Source organism: Cydia fagiglandana, chromosome 9 (genome assembly GCF_963556715.1).
Source record: "Cydia fagiglandana chromosome 9, ilCydFagi1.1, whole genome shotgun sequence".
Taxonomy (NCBI): Eukaryota; Metazoa; Arthropoda; class Insecta; order Lepidoptera; family Tortricidae; genus Cydia; species Cydia fagiglandana.
The window spans coordinates 5,030,004-5,054,409 of NC_085940.1; the positions used below are offsets into that span (position 1 = coordinate 5,030,004).

The window sequence follows — 24,406 nt, forward strand, 5'->3', positions numbered from 1 at the left end:
AGTATTTTTTAGTTTTTACGTGTTTTTCGGTTTCCCAGATATTATGCTCCAAATAACAGTGTTGTAATTGTAAATTGATGATTTTATGCAAATTGTGCAATAGGTAAATAGTTAGTTAGAGAGAACTCACAGCACCAGTCTCCTTGTTGTCCTTAGTGATGTCGGCATTGTCATGAAGACCGAACACTTCGGGCTTGGCGATCATGGGCAGAGCGCGGATGTGCTCCAGAACAGAGTTGTAACGGCTTTATGCAATACCTAGGTAAATAGAGAGAACTTACAGCACCAGTCTCCTTGTTGTCCTTAGTGATGTCGGCATTGTCATGAAGACCGAACACTTCGGGCTTGGCGATCATGGGCAGAGCGCGGATGTGCTCCAGAACAGAGTTGTAGTCCATGGACGGCGGCATGCGGTAGTTGCCGCTCGGAGAGAATGAGTATCTGCGCAAATTATTAACGGTTTATTGACGATAAAGCAGAATTGTGGGCTTGTCAGGTGGCTATCACAACTTTATTGGGCAATATTTGATCACTTTCCACGTAAGGCATTAGGTATTTACCTCTAGACAGCAATAAGAAGTTTAAGTACCACAAGCAACCATTAGACATTGAAAACATAAAAGACCTAAAAATGGCAGTATTTCCAGATTCTTAAATTCCCGTCCTTAACAATCGACATCCGAACAGCAAGAGATCGAGTGGAAGTAAAAACTATTACTTTTAAGCTACATCTTCGCACGGTTTAACACACAGTATGATACACCTAAACCTTCCTCAAGAATCACTCTGTTGATAGGTGAAAACGAAAACCGCATGAGAATCCATTCAGTAGTTTTTGAGTTTATCGCGAACATACAGACAGACGCGGCGGGCGACTTTGTTTGATAAAGAGCTGTTTCCCACTGACGTCCACTTTTTTGCGGGTACGGTTTTTTGTAGGATCCACTTTTCTGTAGTACCTATGCATGCAGGATCCCGCAAACATAATCCTCGTATGAAAGTTACCTATACCTACTACTAAAACGGGATTCTGCAAAAAACCGTACCGTACCGCAAAAAACTGGACGTCAGTGGGAATAGACCGCAAGGTGTAGTGATGGGTTACTCACTCGGGAACCTCAGTGACCTCCTCGTTATAGAAGAGAGAGAGCAACGACAGTATGAGCCTGCGGTCCTTGTCGTCGGTGACCCGGCCGCCGTAGTTGCACTCTCCAGCGAGGTAGTTTAACGCGTCGAATGGAGTCTCCGTGTATTCGGTGAGGAACATCTGGAAAATACATAAAATTTACCTGAAAGATTGATGTTTGAAGTAATATGTCGGTGTCCAACTATCCTCCTAAGGCCCAAGATCCCATCTATAGTACTTATTCAGTTCGATGAAATTTAAAATCTTCCAATTGAATCTTCAATTGGAAGTATTGGAACAGAGTTACATTTGTTTTGTTTCGTGCAATTTCAAATCAAACATAGCCAAAATCAACTCTATTCCCCGCATTCAAGGTTCAAATTTCACCTTAGGAGGCTATCTCAAAATAGCGGCGGTATATTAATTATCTTTTCTCAAACATGCAATGAAATATTGATGTTATGTTCCTAAAAATAGGCTGCGAAGTATGACGTTTCAGGTGCGGCTAGGACAAAAGGTCGTTAATGGAATTTCATACACATCTTGCAGGCCTAGGCCGGCAAAGTCCTCTTTTTTAATTTTCATTTCACAGATATTTGTGACACAGCATCGTGGCATTCATCCATAAAAAAAAAAACTAGAGGCAGTATTTGCTTTATGGTTCGTAATGACACTCTGCCACTACGCCTATAAAAAAAATAAAAAAGAATGTTTGCTATAATTTGCAGTTTTATTTGTATAAAATCAACATGAACTTAATAAATAATACATTCTATAATTTTAAATTATAAATTTAACTACACAAATAATAGTACATTACTACAGACTTACAGAGGCGAAAGGGGTTGCCGGCCGAAGACATAGGTATAGACGGCCGAGCGAAGCGAGGCCGGATAGGTCTGAGCGCGGGCAACCCTATTTCCCGCCAAGGTATGTATAGTGCTTTTCTCAAACATGCAATGAAATAAATAAAATAAAAAATCCACGAAAGCCAAGTTTTATTTATGTATAGAAAAAACTAAAAGTAAACCACACCCAAAATATAACCAACACGTACCTATATCATTATCACGCGTATGTTTTACACGAGTCGTGTATATTTACTACCCGTATACTTTCATGTATCTTTGATTTTTTCGCCTTGTATCCGTCTGACTGTCGTTTTCGTCACATAAGTTTACATAGTCTTTCATGTTGATATCATGTTTCATATACATCGTTGCTTTATGCATGGAGTACTTAAATAAGTATAATTTCCACAGTGTTGACGAATTTGTAGTTACATTCATTTAAAATATGCCACAAAACTGTTTCTAATAAACTGTAAGCCATTTTTCTTAGTTACTCAAATAATAAAATTGCCATAAGCAACCATATACATACATACTTCGTCTTTGACTTGGCGGTAGAGGCAGCAAGTTATTTAAAATCAATTCCGCTTACGCTGCCAACACCTACGATTACAATTAATATTAATTTCATTATTTCGTCGGAACTCATATTATAGTAAAAAAATCAACAACGCACCATAAATGCAATAAAACAGAATGAACATTTTTCAACTTTACACTTTACCTCCATAACAATTTAAAAAAAAATAACTACGCGTGTTTGAGTAGACCTTTTTACCGCTAACGTTTAGATGAAATATTTTAAATGTTTTTATTTGTGTAGTTAAATTTATAATTTAAAATTATAGAATTTGGTTAATAATGTATTATATATGAAATTCATGTTGATTTTATACAAATAAAACTGCAAATTATAGCAAACATTGTTTTTTGTTTTTTTTTTACAGGCGTAGTGGCAGAGTGTCATTACGAACCATAAAGCGAATACTGCCTCTAGTTTTTTTTTAATGGATGAATGCCACGATGCTGTGTCACAAATATCTGTGAAATGAAAATTAAAAAAGCGGACTTTGCCGGCCTAGGCCTGCAAGATTTGTATGAAAGTCCATTATCTACCTTTTGTCCTAGCCGCACCTGAAACGTCATACTTCGCAGCCTATTATAAGGAACATAACATCAATATTTCATTGCATGTTTGAGAAAAAACATTTAAAATATTTCATCTAAACGTTAGCGGTAAAAAGGTCTACTCAAACACGCGTAGTTATATTTTTTAAATTGTTAATGGAGGTAAAGTTGAAAAATATTCATTCTGTTTTATTGGATTTATGGTGCGTTGTTGATTTTTTGACTTTAATATGAGTTCCGACGAAATAATGAAATTAATATTAATTGTAATCGTAGGTGTTGGAATTGGCAGCGTATGCAGAATTGATTTTAAATAACTTGCTGCCTCTGCCGCCAAGTCAAAGACGAAGTATGTATATGGTTGCTTATGGCAATTTTATTATTTGAGAAACTAAGAAAAATGGCTTACAGTTTATTAGAAACAGTTTTGTGGCATATTTTAAATGAATGTAACTACAAATTCGTCAACACTGTGGAAATTATACTTATTTACTCCATGCATAAAGCAACGATGTATGTGAAACATGATATCAACATGAAAGACTATGTAAACTTATGTGACGAAAACGACAATCAGACGGATACAAGGCGAAAAAATCAAAGATACATGAAAATATACGGGTAGTAAAAATACACGACTCGTGTAAAACATACGCGTGATAATGATATAGGTACGTGTTGGTTATATTTTGGGTGTAGTTTACTTTTAGTTTTTTCTATAAATAAAACTTGGGTTGCGTGGATTTTTTATTTTATTTATTTCATTGCATGTTTGAGAAAAGCACTATACATACCTCGGCGGGAAATGGGGTTGCCCGCGCTCAGACCTATCCGGCCTCGCTTCGCTCGGCCGTCTATATGTCTTCGGCCGGCAACCCCTTTCGTCCCGGCCTCTGTAGTAATGTACTATTAAAGGAAAAAACTAAAGGCAACATATCTGCAGCGTTTGCATATTATTTGTTTGCGCACTCTGAAATTCGATCACCGTCGTAACCGAAAGACGTTCATTGCTAGACAACAGGATCGCACGTTTTCGTCATAAATCAACCTAGATGTCGACCTGACCTGCAGCTGCATGATGCAGATCCTCAGGTCGCTCTCATTGAACTCGTACTGTATGTTCCAGCCGAGCGGGCCGAACGCGCGTCGCTCCTGCACCAGCGCGTGGAAGAAGCACAGCGCGAACAGCAGGCGCCGCCATTCCTCCGTGCGAGGGCAGGAGATGTAGAATTCCGGGTCATCACCGTCGTAACCGAAAGCCGTTCATTGCTAGATAACGGGATCGCACGTTTTCGCACAAATCAACCTAAATGTCGACCTAACCTGCAGCTGCATGATGCAGATCCTCAGGTCGCTCTCATTGAACTCGTACTGTATGTTCCAGCCGAGCGGGCCGAACGCGCGTCTCTCCTGCACCAGCGCGTGGAAGAAGCAGAGTGCGAACAGCAGGCGCCGCCATTCCTCCGTGCGCGGGCAGGAGATGTAGAACTCCGGGTCGCAGATCGGGTCCGATATGTACGATCGGTAGATGTTGTTCTTCAGGCCTTTTGGGGCCTCATTGGTCATCTTTACGCCTGCAAATATTTGATGTCGTCAATGATGTTGAACCAATACGTGTAAAATTTTTTACAGTACATCCAGAAGGAAAAAAACCGGCTGTAGGTAAGGGAAGGTCGGACTCGTGGAAAAAACCATTGTCAAAAAACTATAAATACATATAGGTAGGTACTAAACGTCGTTAGATACCAACCGTTCTGCAGAACCGTGACCGGAAACGCGCGGCTAGGGTAGGAGGTGAGCCAGCACCGGAAGTTGTGATGCGTGGCTTGGGGCGTGATCACCTCCGCGCATACGCGCTCCAGCTCTCCCATCCAGGAGTCCATCACGTGGCAGTTCTGCAGCACTACCCAGCCGCCGGTCTTGATGGCTTCCGCTATCATGTTCGCGGCTATGGGACCCTGGTGGGAACAAGTTGTTCTTTAGTAAACATTGTTCATCTTTCAACTGCACTCCGATGGAATTTGACATGTCTTCATACGTCAAATACTTAGGGTAGTACAGATGTGTAAGTTGCGGAAAGATTCCAAAAAGTTGGAAATGGTATAGAAAATTTCAGCAAAATTTCACAGGAATCAAGGGAAACTTTCGATTTCGAAGTGTGCTCAGAGTTTTGGTGACTTCAATGGCACATCAGCAGGTATACCTAATTAATAAGTAAGGTATACCAATATGACGTGCTATACACGGTGTAACATGAGGAAACCGAATAATTTTAACAGCGTATTCCTGATCATATTTAGAGACAAAAATGTCCTATAAACTTTTTTTAAATTCGCCTAGTTTCAGAGATAATGTTAATTTACTGGTACTGGACTAAGACAAGGAAAAAACCTTTGCTAGCTGTCGTAAATGAGGAAATCTCTGAAGAGCATATTCAGTCGTCATTCCCATTACCAATGTTTCAATTAGATGTTTGGGTGTCAAAAATTGAATTACATGACGTCTTGTACAGCGGTTTAGAATCTGTTGTTGGTGCAAAACACAAACACAACGCCGATGCTCTGCGTATCGATGTGGTTCAAGAACTGAATAGGAAATATATCAATTTCTATAGAATATTCACTGATGCGTCGAAGTGCGGTAAAAAAATAGGGGCTGCCTTTTTTGATCCTTTTAGTGCCACAAGAGCACAATATAAAATTTCAACTGGAGTTTCTATAATGGTCGCGGAACTCAGTGCGATCTATCAGGCTTTAATGTTTGTTGAAAATCAAAATTATCCAAATGTGGCAATTTTCACGGACAGTAAAAGCTCCATTCAGCATTTAAACCGGTGTGCCTCAGGCGAACGGTGCTTTTCGCTGGCGTACAAAATCTTGATGCAAATTTTTAAGCTCCGTGATTGCGGAAGGTGTTTGAAAATACAATGGGTTCCGTCACATATCGGCTTGGCGGGAAACGAGGAGGCTGACCGGTTGGCGGCAGCGGCTGCTTCTGAGAGAATTGAGTTTGATGTCGCTCCAGACTTCTCAGAAACAGTCGCAAAGTATAAAAGTAAAATGTATGGTCGCTGGAAGGAGTTTTTTGATGAAAGATCGCATGAGAAAGGAATCTGGTACAAGACCATTCAATGTGAGCCTCCTCGGATACCCTGGTGGGAAGTTGCTGAATTAAACCGGGCGAATATTGTACGTGCTCACAGGCTTCGGTCCGGACACATTCCATTAAATAAGTTTGCTCATCTGATGAGGAAAGCAGAGTCGCCCAACTGCGATATCTGCGACTCCGTGGAGGATGTACAGCACTTCTTAATGGAATGTGTTCGGACTCGGGACAAGAGGGCACAATTATTTGAAGCTGGGGGCTATACAGCAACAGATGTTGGGGTTTTCCAGTCGATATTGGCGGAACCCCTATCTAAACATGCGAAGTTCGTGTACCATTTCTTTGATATCTAGCAACACTAATGTAATGTAGAGTAATGTAATGTAGAGGCCCCATGCCGACATGTCCCATAGATGAAGGCTCTTTCTAAATACGTAGATAAAAAAAAAGTAAATAAAAAAAAAATATTGTTACATAGTGTAAAAGGCCTTTTTGACGGTGATGTTGCTGCTATGGGACGTAGTCTAAATCAGCCCATCGACACCCCATACTTTGATAAATTATGAAAGCCCTTGTTACCAACATTGAGGCATAGAAATAATCTTATCGAATTAAAATGACTGCTGTTGCATTTTGGTGGCACATACCATACTTGCTTTTAACATAGACGTATTATACTTACTTTTCTTTAGGTTGGTATGATTGGTAGTAAAACGTCAAACGTCATTTGAATTGTCGTGAACGTGAAAATACGTGGTTATTTTTTATTGTAATTGGTAAAATAACTTTAGCTGTTATTTAAATGGGGGCCAAATCTTTAAGGAAATGTGAAGTTTGTAGTGGGTGTGTAAGAAGACTAACTACTGACGCATTTTTGGCCAAATTTCCAACTTGATCCGAACAGGTCGGTAAACTGATGTTTGTATGCAATATTTTCATTATTTACTTTGAGTCGTTAACAGTTACTAATTTAATTAGTTTTAGTCGTGTACAATCCATGATTAAAACGAAAATATTTTGTGAATAAAGTATTTTTAAGTAAAAAACTAAGTAACCTATGACACGAATAGTGTACGACCAATTTTATCGATAATCTCTTTATTTCAGATGTCGATTATGGGCAAAGCTGAGGAAAATGAAATGAGGATTTGGCGTATTTATTTACCTATTCAAAAGCTGAATGGAAACAAGTTCATTTGTGGAAATCATTCTCCATCCAGTGCCTTCAATAAAAAGGGACCAGATTAAAAAAGAATGCGCGCGAATTCAGCATATTGTAATATGCCTACTTGAATAATAAACTATGTTATTTTTATCATGTAAAATAAAATTGTTTATATATATATAATGTTCTTTTATTTTATTAATAGGTAGTACAGTAGGTAAATACAGCAGCACGTATCGCACATTTATCGATATCGATAAACAGTAGGTACTGGAAGTGTCGAGCCCTAGCGTTGTTTTTTTTTTGTGTTGGTAGTATTGTGTGGTTTTTCTTTTTTTAACAATTATGGCCTGGATGCGAGATCTTTAAGCCTGTATTTGGTGTGTTGGGATATGTACGTTCATAATTTCGAAGTTCATAAGTTCGAGGATTGTTCGAGAGTGCCGACTCTTAAAACGTAGTGATTACATGCTCTTTGGTCTAAATATCCTTATTGACAGATTTCAAAAAGTGACAAGTAACACTTTGCAAAAAGTAGGTTTTAAGAAAAACAATCAATTTTAAGTGACAAGTTTTACCAATAACATTTATTTTTTATATACAAATACATTCAAAAAATTAAAAAAAAACAAATCATGGAAAAATTTTTTTTGGCGAAATTGACCTAAACTCATATTAGATTTTTTTCCTTCTTTTGGCCTCAGAAATGCGTGGTTAAAATTATTCGGTTTCCTCATGTTACACCGTGTATATAGTTAACCAAGTTGACATTTTTATTTGATGTTATTTTAATTCAGGTATACAGAAAAATGTATGGTTGTGATAATGCAACCACCACTTATAACTCATTTTCTTAATGACTGGATTTGAAAATAAAGGTGGTGGCTTATTGTTAGATTAAAAAGAACAATTTCAATCACCTGCCCTTGTCCCAACGAGATCGTCTCAAAGCTGACGACTTTCTTCTCCATGGAGAACTTCACCAGCCCCGACATGGGATCGGACCCGGCAGACAATATGAAGATCAGGGGCGAGCAGCAGTTGCTGTCATTGTAGGACTTCTCCAGGTCGAAGGGCGGGGGCTCGATGTAGGTGCGGCCCATCTCCTCCACCACGTATTGCTGGACGAGCGGGATGAGCTTGTCGGGCCGAATGCATCTGAATGAAAAAAAAAAGGTTTTAAGCTTTTGACCACCAAAGATGTCAACTGACGCGCGCAGCTACAGCCCAATATCCACCTTCGTGCATTCCAGCAAGGTTCACGATGACGCGGCGCGCACGATACGCGCGACGTTCAAAAGGTTAAAGGGCCGGTAACGTGCATTTGAGTCCCCCCTTTATGAGCATTGAGTACGGGATTTCCGGATAGCCTTCTTTTTGGATGTCGATTAAAATGTAAGTATCATTTCTGTGGCCCTAGTGAAAAAGGGTACAAGTCTCACGTATTTTAGGAGTAAAAGGGCACAGGTGTTACTTGGAACTTATACCCATTTACAACTGCGCTGCCCGACACTTGTACCTTTTTTCACTAGGGACACAGATTTATTACGGGACTAAAAAAGAACAGATTGAAACTTCATCAAAATAGGCATAATACAATGGAAAATATTTAATAAGCATATAAAACTTCTAAAATCATAAACCTGACGTACAGTCACCTGCAACTCTTCGAAGGCCGCAAAAATATATGAAACGTTCTTATGGCTCTACAAATAAGATCGGGTCAGATATTTTTGCGCGGCTTTCGTTGTGTAATATATTATTGCAGGTGACTGTAGGTACATAGTCGAGTAAAAAAGTATGAATAATGGATGGAGTGCAGCTACCGTAATTTTCCGGCAACAGCAGTAGGTACAACATGCAGACGTATACATTTTTTATAGTACCTGTTTCTTTTCTGCAATCTCTCTTCCCTCTCTTCAATCGGTCCCTCATTGCTGAGGATCGTAACTCCGTTTGATTCCGCCAACTAGTTGTCTGAATCGGTCCCGTTCTGTAGCTTGGTGGAGTACGCAGCAGTTTTGCAATAGCGCGTCAAGAAATTGAGTCCACTACATTACCTGAGAATGATCAGTTTTGCTATGCCCTTGACATTCTGATAGGGCGGGGGGAACTCGACTTCATGCGGGGCGGCCAGGTCGTAGAAATCCTTCCAACCCTTCACATTCGCCAAGAAGTTTTCTTTGAATCCTCTGAGTCTGAAATCATTTTATTACAGAGTTTGTCACAACAACCGCCAAAGACGAGTTATACTTTATAACGAAATAGTAACATTCCTGTATCATTCTAATAGATATGAGCGTCTTCATCACTCATAATACGTTGGCAAACATGTCAAAACCTATATATCACAATCAAAGCTCATCTTAGAGCGTTTTCACATTGTCCGATCCGATATTGGATGTAGGATTCTACATCCCCGTAGTCAGGCCGCGGGGGCGCGCCCGGGCGCCATCTTTAGCGGTCACGCTATGATCGGTCCGACAGCTGACGAGGGGCTCCGACATGGCTGAATTTATCGGAAGCGCCTTTCCGATATCGGTTGTCGGAAAGGCGCTTCCGGGCGCCTATGACAAAAATAGCTGGTGTAAAGTGCCATTGGCATTAAGTCCGCCTTTCCGATATCGGAAGGCGCCTATGACAAAAACAGCTGCATTAGAGTGCTATTGGCATGAACTCCGCCTTTTTGCGTTATTTATTGTTTTTTTTTTAATCATAAATACAGAGAAACACATATATCTTACATTGTACGTCCTTCCGACATCCGATATCGGGTCGGACAATGGGAAAATAGACTCACCCTGCCAGATTGCTGGAGCGTACGATTTCGGACCAGCATTTGTCGGAGAGCCAGCCCGGCGCGGGGTTCTCGTAAGGATTGTCCAGCGCCACGCCTCCGGTCAGCAGGAACGCTAACATCTCCTCATCCAATTTACCCTGACAAACAGATTTCATCATTTATGAGTGACATAAATAGTTATTTAATCGAATTTAAACTGTTGTGAGACATACTAACATTGAATAATTTTACGGTTTAGACTCACTTGTATTATCGGCGCGCGCGCAGCGTGCGACGCGGCGAGCAGCAGTATGCGATACACGGCCGTCGTGAACGCTGCTCGCACTGTTAGTGCTTGAGAAAGGAGACCTAGGCTCTCCGAAACATGTCGCGCGAGTGACTAAAAACAAGTGAGTCTAAACCGTAAAATTATTTAAATAGTTATTTACTTCCGAAAATTCTGATGGGTTGCAATATAAAAGGCTCTGCCGCCGCGACGTCGGAGAAGACTGTTCGCCGCATGCATGTAAATGCTTTTTTTATGTAACTATGTAAGTACGTCTAAGTTTGTGTGTTGCTGTTGTATGGATAATCAACAAAACAATAAGAAGAACTCTAGTAATGTGCTGATCGCTTTGTGCCTAAACAATTAATCCAAATAAGATATTCTCTTTGGTCTAGACAAGTTGGTGGCCGTCACTAAAAAGATAACCTAACATTAAGTAATTATCATAATAGAAAGACGGTATAATGGTACGCAGCATCAACACTTCAGATAGCTTCAGATAGGGGATTGATATCACTCTCAATCAAAAATTGAGACTTATCAGCAGCCAATAAAGTCCGTTTTACCTTAGCTCTCAGTATTCCAAGTGTGAGAACGAGAGAGAATATGAGTTTGTCCTTCTCAAAGAGACTCCTGCACACGTTTTCATACATGCTCTTAGTGAAGTAAGCGTTAAGGCTGCTCAGACGTTCCTCTAGCTCGTCGCACTGTGGCGAGTTCAATATAGCTTGGTTGTAGAGGTTTATAAACCTGGGAATAGAAATAAAATGTCAAGCATTATGTTAAATAACACGAAATTAATTTTCGAAGCTGCTATCACACATATCGCATATGTAAGGTTTCTCCACCGCGTGACTTGTGTAGTGTCTCAAATTAAAATTAAACAAAAATTAATATTTTATGCGCTACTTAAAACGGATGACACCAAAGGGGAAAATTATAATTATGAACCTGAATATAACTTCAGATAAGTGCCTAGTCCTAGTTATATTATAGGCAGGCCGACTTGAGAGGTTCGGTTAAGTTCCGGTTTGAATCAAGAAATGAAGCAATGGGAACCAATATAAAGTCGGACCAAAAAACGTCTGCAGCGGATTTGATAGTCCACGCGTCCAAGTGTCAAATACGTCATAATTTCATAGAAGTTTGACGTTTAAAATAACACTTTCACTGCGTGGGCTATCAAATCCGTTGCAGACTATTCATGGTCTGTCTCTAGTAAAAATACAAAAACTACAAAATAAGTTGAGTGATCGTACCAAACCAGCGAATACTGATACATAGGATCAATGTTGCTCAAATCCGAAATGCAGAAGAAGAGCACGGAGCTATGCTTCGACACGGGCACGTATCCTTGTCTCGCTTCGTCTATCTCCAGCTCGGTGATGGCCGCCGCTGCCTGCTTCGCGTTGATCTCTATGGAGAGAACCTTGGACGATGACAGGATCTGATTGGCTGATTCGTCCTCTAATATGTTACCGGCTGATGACAAGACCTGTGAAGAGATTTTATATGAAGGAGGCGTACCGTGTGGTCTTTGTCTTACATTTTTATAACTTGAATCCAATATTCTATGTGCAAATGCTAAATGATTGTATGGTGAATAACATAAACATAATAAAGTACCTATACAATTGCGTTCGGTTAAAGAATTGAACTTAGGGATATACTTAGATTACACTTTTTTTTCTAAATTGAAGAAAAGGAGACAGAGATCCTACCGCAAACATCGGAAAATCGCTTGAATATGCAAAAGCAATAGAGAAACAGATAACGATTTACGATATTTCGATGGTGGCGGTAGGCCATTCAGTAGCAGAACACACAAACAGGCTAATAAAAAAAAAGGTATCTAATAAACGTCAACCGTCACCTCTAGGATCTTATCCTCGATCTCTTTAAGCGTCCTCTTATTGTTGGCACCTTCCACAATCAGCTGGTTCTTCTTCAGCTCGAGCTCCGGCCGATCCTGGGCCACCACGATGCCTAACAGCTGGTCTTCCAAGCCTTGTGGCGTTATCATGAAGTTCAGTATAGTCACCTGTCATGTGATGGACCATTAGTTTTAGCGTACGTAACAAACGGATTACACCTCTTCACATCAGAAGAGATTATTTATTGGCAAGCAGCTGACCTACTGTGATTTTTGTGCGATTTTCCGAAAATCTCTATCACCATCTTATCATTTTAGTATTTGTTGTTATAGCGACATCAGAAATACATCATCTTTGAGAATTTCAACTGTTTAGCTATCACGGACAATGGAGTCTTAGTAATAGGGTCCTGTTTTTACCCTTTGGGTACGTGTTGCGAACGCAACCTTTATTTGTATAAAACTAATGCAGTAGCTAAACGCAGCCGTCGGGCTCGGCTACTCGTAGTATTTGGAAGCTTTTTCTAAAGCACCAATAGGAGCGCTCCACATACTATGTATCGCGGCCAATTAGAGGCACCTAAATCTTAACCAACTTTTCGGACATTCAAATTATGCAAATCACTCTTTCATCAGCCTCCATACAATCAACACACTACTTTTACAGTTAACCGTTTTAGTCAAAGCCCTTGTCAACCAGTAACTTTAGAAAATTACAACAGTTTACTTCAAATCGAAGCTTTTTATTTGAGTCGTCGAGATCCTGACCTGCACGGCGGCTACAGTACGGAACCCTAAAAATGGAGCACATACTTTGACAGCAATCTCAGGCAGATAGTGGGGGTTGCTGAGCCGCGTGGTGATGTAGAAGCGGAAGTCGTAGTTGTATTCCAGGATGTTGTCTCCGAACTTCAGGCAGTCGACACCGCCAGACCTGGATACACGAAAATCAGCCTATTACTATTAAGACAACTGCCTGTGAAGGTGAAGCCGACGGTCCTGGGTTCGAATCCCGGTAAAGGCATTTATTTGTGCGATGAACACAAATATTTGTTCCCGAGTCATGGGTGTTTCCTATGTATATATCTATATAAAAGTATGTATATCGTCGCCTAGCAGCCATAGTACAAGCTTTGCTTAGTTTGGGGCTAGGTTGATCTGTGTCTCTCTTAGACAAGCGCTAAGTAGAATGAGCAATTGACTGTTTCCTCGATGGGAGAAGATTGCAGGAGACCTCGAAAATGGTAATAATACTTACTTACTTACTTACTCCGTTGGCTCAGCGACCCAAAATGAGACTTGGCCTCCGACACAAGACAGCGCCTATCGGACGCCCCAGATATCGCTGGTGCGACATGGTGGAGGCGAACCTGCGCGAACTTCGAGTCAGCAATTGGCGAGAGGGCGCACAGGACCGAGAAAAGTGATGATAATACTACCGAAAGATATTCCTCAGCAGGATCGGCTCCAGCACCGCGTCCACGTGTTCCCGAATGTTCTCCAGGATGACGGGTATGCCCGTTTGGATGGCATTCTCCAGCACTCGAGCGTAGTTGGAGTCGGTCAGTTTTATCACTTTCAGGTTGTTCACCCGTTCCATGTTCTTTATCCATTTATTCGCTTGCTCTGCGAATACAAGTTTCTCATTATTTGTATAATAATTTAATATTGTTATGGAATAATATTAACTTCAATAAATTGCTCTGATAATTAGCTTAAGGTGGTTCGCTTTTCATACAAAATTCAATCAAAGCTCATTAAGTAACTACACACTATTAGTACACAAATATTTCCGCATTTATCTTCTTTCGAATATTCGTTTGCGCGAAATTAACAGGAAAACAATGTTTCATACAGAAATCATGCAAAAATCATAGTTAACTTTTCATCAATTTTACGTATGTGTGTGTCACAAATGTCGTGTACAGATACATTTGCGACGTTGCCATACCATTTCCGACGTTGCCGGGCTGACCACGGTTCGAATTTGGAGTGCCGTCATGTTTAGTGCAATTTTGTTGACACTGATATTTGACAGGTAGTTAATTGACCTAAGCGAGAAGTTCGTCAGCTTAGTTAAGAACTATCATGGCGTGTTATGCAAACAGTCGCTTTTTTGCTTGCAAACGGAAGATTCCCGGTTCGATCCTCAGTCATTGTATGCTGGAACATAACTTTTTGTATTTTTGTTACACCTAAATTTCGTATTGTTTTTTTATTTTTATTTCATTTTTCTTATTATCATAAATCGATTATTAAGTATGGGCTACACGTATTCTTTTATTTTTACAAAGATAATTAGAAATTATACTCTTCCTAATCTCCCTGATTTTTACAATCAGGACATCCTCACTGCAATAAAAACCGGGCAAGTGCGAGTCGGACTCGCGCACGAAGGGTTCCGTGCCATAATGCAAAAAAAAACAAACAAAAAAAAGCAAAAAAAAAACGGTCACCCATCCAAGTACTGACCACTCCCGACGTTGCTTAACTTTGGTCAAAAATCACGTTACAAATTTTTTCAAAAATTTCAAATCTTTATTGTATTCTGTTTTTAGTATTTGTTGTTATAGCGGCAACAGAAATACATTATCTGTGAAAATTTCAACTATCTAACTATTACGGTTCATGAGATACAGCCTGGTGACAGACGGACGGACGGACGGACGGACAGCGAAGTCTTAGTAATAGGGTCCCGTTTTACCCTTTGGGTACGGACGAAAATATAAAAATATAAATATAAATATGAATATGAATATGAATATAAATAAAATATAAGAAGTGTATAAAATTTCCTGTGGTTAAAAATAATGGATTTTGTCTATGAATGAAAAACACAATTATTACTATAGTTTGTTTTTTTTAGCATTAGAAATAAGGTAAACAATCTTGACGTGTCTTTTAATTGAAAAACACATTTTAAAAATAAGTTACGGCATATTTTTGTATTGTTACATATTTGTAACAATTATAAATCTAATACGATCATTTATATTCTTCTGCTTTCATAAGTAATAGTTTTTGATTTTTAAAAAACCTGATAACACTGAGTATGTGGGGGAAGCGCTGCTGGCCTAGCGGAAAGCAATTCGGAGGTCGCGGGTTCTAACCCCGGCTCGTACCAATGATTTTTCGAACTTTTGTACGAAATAGCATTTGATACATAAAAAAAAAAAAAAAAAAAAAAAAAAAAAAAAAAAAAAAAAAAAAAAAAAAAAAAAAAAAAAAAAAAAAAAAAACTACCCATTTATACACCGATACCTATTTTTCGGTGACAGAAAACAATGTGAGGAAACCGGACTAATCCAAATAAGTTTACTTACTTTTTTTTTTTTATTATTCTGGGTTGGAAGGTCAGGGCAGTCGCTTTCGTAAAAACTAGTGCGCATGCCAATTCTGGGATTAGTTGCCAAGCGGAGATTGAATATCTGGGAGACCGACCAAAGCTTACAAAACATAAAAACTCAAAAATGCGCGTTTTCTCATAGACCTAGCTAAGAGATCAAACCCCTTATAGCAAATTTCATCGAAATCGTTAGAGCCGTTTCTGATATCATCCAAATATATAAATAAATAATTATATATCTAATAATTGCTCGTTTAAAGGTAAGATAACACAAAGGAGAAACAAAAAGAAATTACCTACTCGCACCAGTCTTGAACCCCAATCCTCTTGCACGTATTTCCACGAACATACCGTTACGCTATTGCAACATACTTACGTTGTGTGAAATTGTCTACTACAAGGATAACGGAAACACTGTTTGCATGTGTGAGTAATAGTAGGAAAAAGCGTGACAGCAACACTCCGTCGAATTAAAAAGGTGGTTTTTGCACAATGAAGTATTCAATGTTTATTTTAATAGTTCAATATTTACTTAAAGAGTGCGCGAAACATACTTTTAAGTATACAAATGCCAAGACCATTTCACAAAAAAATAAAATCTGAAATTTTGCAAAAGTGGTGCCATCTAGCGAGAGTTAAGTTTTGAGTAACCTAGGCGAACCACCTTAAGATAATTACATATACTTATGTAATAATACTTACGTACAATTCATAAATAAATGCTTGTTGTTAGGTCTACGTGAATAAAGTATATTTGAACTTGAACTTGATTACCAAAACAGACGTATAAACAGTTGAATATTGTAAAAATGCTGACATCTATCGTAAAAGGATTGGGATGTTTCCTCTAATTAAAATAAATTATTTCACACCATGCACGAAATAAAAAGTACCAGATAATTATTAGAAAAACATAGAATGTAGTGTAGTCAGATCATACACAGCTGCTATCAGCTGATACAGCTGATACTTGATGCCTATCTCCCACATATGTATTTTACTACTTTACAGAACATTAAGTTAACGATGCCATAAACCTTGACTTACTGTAATTTGCTATACAATGGTTAATGACCATTGCCATAACTTCCACTCGATTAAACCTGTTAAAACCTTAGTATATAAGGCCAGCGCTTTCTACCAATATATTCAGTATTTACTCGACTCTTGTGTTATCATTATAACCCCTGAACTCCGAACACTTCATGGCGACCCTGCCAGGCGGGCTGCTCGAGGATTAGCCCGAACACTTCATGGCGACCCTGCCAGTCGGGCTGCTCGAGGCAGCCCCGGCTTAGACGCCGCCCAGCCGCCCAGCCAGTCAGTAAGCCAGTAAGCCAGCCAGCCAACCAGCCAGCCAGCTAGCCCAGCACCAGGCCCGCCGCCACTACCAACACCGCCTGTGCCTAACAGCAACCACCAGATGACTACAGGGCAGGACGAGTGCGGCATGCGCGCGCCGCCCGCAGGCGCCAGCGTCTAGGAAGAGCATATTATCAGCCCCGCCGCCATTACCCAGCACCTGCAGCGAGTCACCAGCACCAGAGCCGTCGCTACTACTACCCCCCAGTGTCCAACAACGACCATACGATGTTAAGAGGTACAATTTAAGCATAACTGTGTTATACCAATTTCAAATATTGTTGTAAGCAAAGTGAATATTTCCGTACCATCTAAATTCATAAGAATATTATGACCAATATCCAAAAGTTATTATGACTTTATATATGCTTTAAGTTTTCAAAATGATGATTTCCTTTCAAAACTGGATAGCTCGTGGAAATAAATAATGTAAGCAAGGTACACCAGGATACAACCAGGCAATAACCCTCGAAACCAAAACAATTCGAGCGAGCTCTCAATTGCAGCGGTCCTTGGGCGCTATAATAAATATTAAATTTTGTATCCTTAATAAATATGTTGTATGTAAAAAAAGGTCGAACGACCAGAGCGCTATTAAAAGGCGCTGTGTACTTTTTAAAAAGACAGGTGACAAGTATCACGAAGTCAGCTTACATTATTAGGTCACAATGCAGACATTACAAAATGGCTCATTGGCGATCAATTCTTTACCATAACAAACAATTTACGAGCAAGAATTCTGATGGAAAAAAAACCTAACATCCCATCGCATACCACCATCCATATAAGGAACCACTATCTCCATGACACAGAGAATTAATAAATAATGCCTAACAAATAAATATCATATTACTTAACAGTTTCAATAAAAGTAAACACATGTTAATGCAACAATGTATTTCATAACCATATAAGGAACATGTAATCTTAGAAATAGGCATGTAAGCAAATTGTATATCCAGATAGCAGTAAGATTTTTATTATATTCATAATTTTAAGAACCAATATGTATACCATAGATATAAGTTCACTTAAGCCAAAAAATAATACTTGTTATATATTTTTTGTCTTCAAAAAAAAAAAAACGGGAAAGCTGTAGTGTAGTCAGATCATACACAGCTGCTATCAGCTGATACAGCTGATACTTGATGCCTATCTCCCACATATGTATTTTACTACTTTACAGAACATTAAGTTAACGATGCCATAAACCTTGACTTACTGTAATTTGCTATACAATGGTTAATGACCATTGCCATAACTTCCACTCGATTAAACCTGTTAAAACCTTAGTATATAAGGCCAGCGCTTTCTACCAATATATTCAGTATTTACTCGACTCTTGTGTTATCATTATAACCCCTGAACTCCGAACACTTCAAGAATATCACTTATTTTTAAACACAATTTCTATTTAATAAACGGATTGAAATATAAAAAGTAGGTGAGTTGACCGTGACGTCACTATACTCGTTTTCATATAAATTCCATATTAGCAAATCGTTTTGAAAGTTCTAAAAAAAGGAGCTGATTTGACTAATAGGAAAGTAGCCAGTTGTGTTAGCTACTTGGCGCAGTCGGGTAGGATTAGAGTGATTCGACACAAGTATACTTACGACACAACTTTAGCAGTATTTACATCTTAATCAAACTATTGCACATTGCCCGTAGAACCGATGGTCGTTGGGGCGAAAAGATTCTCGAGTGGCGACCACGTACCCGGAAGGCGCAGCTAGATATGAGCGCCGCGCCGGCGCGCCGCCGCCGCCGACGAAATTTTCGCGCCGCCGCCGCCGACGCTGCGCTATCGGCGTGGCATCGGCGTGACCTTGTAGATACTACTACTTTCAGAATCAGATATTATATATTTTATCTAGTTTGGATCTTTAACGGCGCCACTCTGAATAGCTTATAGACATTAAAAAGGTAGTTTAGGTCCATATAATTCAAAAATATCGAAGGTAAATTCAAACTTTTCTGTCTGGTAACCGCGCTACTAGTCTTAGGACAATGAAATTACAAATTTTGCCAGCTGGTTAGGTCATCCGTCATTCACTGTGATATTAACCATTGCAAGCATGGTTGAATGTTTTTAAAAGGTGTAAAAAAGGTAATTTCAGATATAAGCGTTTTCACGTTCAAAGGTCAGGCCGTTGGTTTCGCTCGGAAGGGCGTCGGAAACGGAAACGGGTCTCATTTAAACTTGGCCATTGTTCAAATTTCAAGCTTTGCTCTCTCGCAGCTCAATCTTTGGCCTAGCATCGCTCGCATGAATGCCGCTATCTGAACCTCCAAGTTTTCGGCTCTGTTTGGAGCTCAACTTTCGGTCTCGCTTTTAAAATGCTTGGTCATTGGTTATTTGTGCGATCTTAGCTCCACTGCAGCACGGCCTTTGGCCTCGCACGAATGCGCCTGCATCTCCAAGTTTTTAACATTATGGCCTCGGTCTTTATCGGCCTTCGGACTTGCTTGCACTGGACCACTAGTTCAATTATAAGCTCTGCTCTCTTGCAGCTTGGTCTTCGGCCTCGCACAGAAGCGCACCGCAATCGGCGCTCCAGGCTTTCGGCCGTGAGCCAAGCTCACTATTGGCGTTCGATTCTAAGGTGTATGCTTAATACCAGCAGCTCAGCCTCTGGCCTCGCATGCCCGCATAGGAAAGCGTCGGAATCAGGTCTTCGGTGTTAGGTGGAGCTCGGCCTCGGGCTTCACCTTTAGACATAAATCGGTTTTGTTGGGTTGATTTTGGTTAACGACGGAGCTTGATTTTCCTCACTTCGGCTCTTTAGAATGTCGACAAGACGTTTTCCTGATGATACAGTCAATCCGCTACTTTTTACTTAGCACAAAAGATAGGGCCTCGCAAAGATCTTCCGGCCAGGGCCTCACCAAGACTAAGACCGACTCTGATGAAGCGCGATACCGTTTATACTATATAAAACTATTTTCGTACCTTTATTCCATAAATTATCCTTGAAATTGAAAAATGCACTTATTTTATAACTTTCTTACAGCAAAAACATGTTTTTTCGGTAAAATTTTGCTTTTAATTATTTTTTCATTAATCAAAGGTGTTTCAAGGCCACGCCGCCGATTCGCCGCCGCCGCCGACCGATTTTGACCGGCGCGCCGCCGCCGGCTAATTGCCTATCGGCGCTCATATCTAGGCGCAGCGTGGGTAGACCCCCCACAAGGTGGACTGATGACCTGGTGAAGGTCGCGGGAGTCCGCTGGATGCGGGTGGCGCAAGACCGGTCATTGTGGAACACTTTGGGGGAGGCCTATGTCCAGCAGTGGACGTCCTCTGGCTGATATGATGATGATGATGACGATGAACCAAACTATATCTTGGGTAATCATACCTTGAGGGTCGATCATCAATGGCCACCGCCGGCTCTTCTCCACGATGATGCCGTTCTCAACGGAGAAGGAGTCGACGGGCAGCCCCGCGATGTTCCACGCGCGGATCACCACAGCCTCGCCCAGCGTCGTGATCAGTGAAAATGTTTCCGAACAAGGGATCTCTGCAAGGCGACGACATTTTAGAAACGCGCTCAATTAAGTTAAAAAAAAACCGGACAAGTGCGAGTCGGAGTTCCGTACCATTACGCAAAAAACGGCAAAAAAACACGTTTGTTGCATGGGAGCCCCACTTAAATGTTTATTTTCTATTTTTAGTATTTGTTGTTATAGCAGTAACAGAAATACATCACATGTGAAAATTTTAACTGCCTAGCTATCACGGTTCTCGTGTTACAGCCTGGTGAAAGATAGACGGACAGCGGTCTTAATAATAGGGTCCCGTCTTTACCCTTTGGGTACAGAACCCTAAAAACTAGTTAAATTGATAGAAAATTAGTTACATAGAATAGAATAGAATAGATTTATTCGTAAGCACAAACAATCCGAACAGTACATAGTATAAAAGAAAACACAAAATAAGATTAAAGTGCCACTAAATGGCCCCATCTCAGCATGTTGCTGGTGGCTTCCAGCGCTGATCTTCCGATGAGACCATCAAGTGAGAAGAATCACGGAAGGTAACAAACAAGAAGAAAAAAGACAGAAATAACATACAGTCAACAGTTAATTAAATAAGAAAAAAGTTACACAGCAAGAAGATACAACATAACGACTATTTACAATTAAGATAAATAATACATAAAACAAGCATCGTGCTCTAAATCGCTGTATCGATCCGGTCCGACCATATCTTGGCTGAGCATTACAGCTGTATATACTACTAGCGCCAACGGTGGCTACACTAACTAAAAAGCAATGTCAGACCAAACCAATATCGAGCGTTCATTAAATCTACGTTAAAAAATCTTGTAAGATTAGCTTATTAGCAAAACAGCATATGCTTGTAGGACACTAAAAAGTCTGAGTTTCAAAATTTTAATTTTCAGGTTCTAGAGAAGTAAATAGGTACCCAGAATATATTAGCTCACCTAGTTCAAAGGTGCGTTTATTCCAAATGACCAGGATCTCTCGCCTGTAGCTCACGGTGTACGGACCGAGGTAAGCTATAAAACCGGCTGCCAATAACACGTCACCTGAAAACACCAAGTTTATTTATTATTCAATTTTTGATATCGATCTTGAGACAGCTGTTATGCTGGAAATGAAAAAGTTTAAATCTCTGGCTCCATATGGATACATACATACATATAATCACGCCTATTTTCCGGAGGGGTAGGCAGATACCACGGATTTCCACTTGCTACGATCCTGACATACCTCTTTCGCTTCCTTCACTTCCATAACATTCCTCATACACGTTCGCCGGTTTAGGGTGCTCCATATGGATAGCCTCTAAAAATACTCGATTCAATCTCGTACAGCAGATCTCGATCTCGCCATCTAAACTTTTCTATACTCTGTATCTTTAGGTATTTAATTGAAAATAAACAAACAATTGTACATTTTCGGGTAGTTATAAGATATATTGGCTAACCAACCAAATACAAAAGCGCCTGGATCTGTCACTGAACGAGCTGACTTTAACCTACATTATTTGATCGTGTAATGTTCATCTACCCTCAACTTACTGGCTTAAGGAGCCATTTGAGGGTAGATTTTCTTTACTTTTATTAAAATACCTAAAAATACAGACTATAGATTCTTTTTTTTTTTAGCTACTCATACATACCAATCACTTTGCCAAGTAGCTCTTGTAAATCATGCGCCAGCTCTGACCAGCGCGCCTTTTCTCCGCCCAGGCCACCGATCAGCTGTTCAGCTCTGGACAACTTCGTGGAGCACAGTTCTATTTCGTCTTCTAGACCTTTCTTCTTGCGCGTCATTTCGGCGAACTCGTCGTTCAAGGCCTAAGAGGGAACACATTCATATAAAGGGGTATTGCAATCCGATTAGTGATACAGCTTGTCTGGACAATTGGGTAGGTAAAGTTTTTTGAAGATAGGCAAATTATATTTTTTCCCGATAGTATTCAATATAGCGATCACGGAAATGCAGCTCTTTTATTTTTATATCATTTTATTGATTAAATATAATTTTTTAAATGATCGATATGACGTTTGTGAGGTGAAATGGCAGATTCGAGTAATTAATTCCTTGGCGCGTAGTAAATGGGACGAGATAGAAAAAAAATCGAAGTCAACTGTCAGTGTCATTCTTGGAAAATAACTTGCAAATAATTGGAAAATAATGGTCGGACGAAACATTTGTGTTTTCTTGTAATTGGATGTCGGTGTGATTTCTAGAATAAGTATTTTTAACGTCCCTAGCACGATCAACACGGATATTTTGATAATGATAACGATTGCTTTCGACTACTTGGCACTGCTTCTTGGAGAACATTTTCATTAACGCCTCCACCACGACTCTTGGACTGCTACACGAGTCATTTTGGATCTCAGTATCAACACAATAGATGGAGACGATGCCGGAAACGTTCGAATGGAAATAGAATATTACAGAGATGAACTCAAAGTGCGTCGTACCGTCTTGTAGGAAGTACAGACGTTACTTTCCAAATTCAGCGTATTTGAGCACACCAAAGTCTTTAACAGCGATTCGGTGACAAGCTTTGAAGATATATTGGCCAAAATGGTAACTTATACGTTTGTGAGGACTATATAAACGTGATTGTTGTATTATACATACATAATGATTAAGATTGTAATAGTCTTATAACTAGGTCGTTATTGGCTATTATATATGGGCTCGGCAAGGTGTTCACAATATCTGAACACGCACGCCCTGATAATAGAGGCGTGTTCAGATATTTATGAGCACCCTAGCTGCACCAATATATCTGATGGCAACTGTACTTTAGAAAACTTATAATATAAATCCAAAATAATATAATATAAATCCAGTAAATTTCGTTTCGTTTTATTTTAAAATCCACAAATTATTATCCTTAAGCATTAACATTACAACAGTATATAGAATCACGCTGTGTGGCGTGCCCTTGAAGAGAGTTGAGAGGTTCAAATATGGTCAATATGGATAAGTATGTCTGTAGGGTAAATGTGCTTCACGTTGGGGCCTGTTTACATATTGATTAGTGTTGATTGCGAGTTTAATACATTTGCCACTATACACAAGTAGCAAGTGTATCAACTCGCAAAAATACTACATTTTTGCTTCCATTGAGGTATACATAGTAAGCACTATTCTCAAATTATGTGAGGAAATAAAACAAATTCAATTTAGTAAAGCGTATTTAATAGGGGTAAAGTGACGCGAATACAATTAAAAAAACAACGCATATTCTTAGTTTATATTAAATGTAGATGGCTTTTTAGTTTTCACTTGATCACAGAAATACGCTAAAAACCACTTTCAGAGTAGGTGTTTCTTGCGTTTTGGCTGTCCTTCTTGTGTCCTTCCACAGCATGAGCATGTCGTAAGTCCTGTTGTATTTGTCCCAGGACTTAGCAGGAAGCTAGTTATTCATTATTAAGTTTGCTTCTGCTTTCAAATGAGGCGGTGCATGCCGTCTATTCCAGGTCGTTTTCGTCACTTGAACTCATTTTGTTTATTACGAGCATTAAAATAACAAGCGGTAACTTATTGAGTATTGCACAACGAATAAACTTTGCCGCCTTTTATTTGCATATTTTTTAAAATTATATTACCATAGATACAAAGCATACGGTACGCGCATGCGTCAATCCGCGCGCACCGCGCAGCGCCCTTTCGCGGTGCTAAAGCGGTATCCAGACGGGACTGATCAAATCGGTCGATTTGATCAGAAATGAAATTGGCGTCAATCTCCAATTTTATATTTATGGTGATATTAGACCCATTTAAATTGAAAAAATGCCCCATAACGAAAATACTAGCCTCACAAATTGGTGTTCTTGTGTCCGCACCTCATTTTATGACAGCGTTTTACACAAAAATAAAACGCT

At 39.7% G+C, this 24,406-nt stretch overlaps 2 protein-coding genes across 4 annotated transcripts in view; one reads left to right on the forward strand and one right to left on the reverse strand.

Annotated features, from left to right (window-relative positions):
- The window catches only part of LOC134667199 (GSK3-beta interaction protein-like), a 170,003-nt gene that overhangs the window by 16,775 nt on the left and 128,822 nt on the right, over positions 1 to 24,406 (forward strand). The window lies entirely within an intron of this gene.
- The window catches only part of LOC134667206 (dynein axonemal heavy chain 3), a 156,757-nt gene that overhangs the window by 13,430 nt on the left and 118,921 nt on the right, over positions 1 to 24,406 (reverse strand). The window contains exons 52-66 of the mRNA XM_063524532.1: positions 22,174 to 22,351; positions 21,473 to 21,577; positions 20,384 to 20,545; positions 13,753 to 13,939; positions 13,127 to 13,247; positions 12,314 to 12,481; positions 11,700 to 11,935; positions 11,007 to 11,190; positions 10,176 to 10,312; positions 9,436 to 9,573; positions 8,296 to 8,533; positions 4,856 to 5,063; positions 4,429 to 4,679; positions 1,110 to 1,267; positions 282 to 441 (exon numbers count right to left, since the gene is read on the reverse strand). Coding sequence (XP_063380602.1) covers positions 282 to 441; positions 1,110 to 1,267; positions 4,429 to 4,679; positions 4,856 to 5,063; positions 8,296 to 8,533; positions 9,436 to 9,573; positions 10,176 to 10,312; positions 11,007 to 11,190; positions 11,700 to 11,935; positions 12,314 to 12,481; positions 13,127 to 13,247; positions 13,753 to 13,939; positions 20,384 to 20,545; positions 21,473 to 21,577; positions 22,174 to 22,351 — 2,631 coding nt within the window. The remainder of the gene's footprint in view (positions 1 to 281; positions 442 to 1,109; positions 1,268 to 4,428; positions 4,680 to 4,855; positions 5,064 to 8,295; positions 8,534 to 9,435; positions 9,574 to 10,175; positions 10,313 to 11,006; positions 11,191 to 11,699; positions 11,936 to 12,313; positions 12,482 to 13,126; positions 13,248 to 13,752; positions 13,940 to 20,383; positions 20,546 to 21,472; positions 21,578 to 22,173; positions 22,352 to 24,406) is intronic.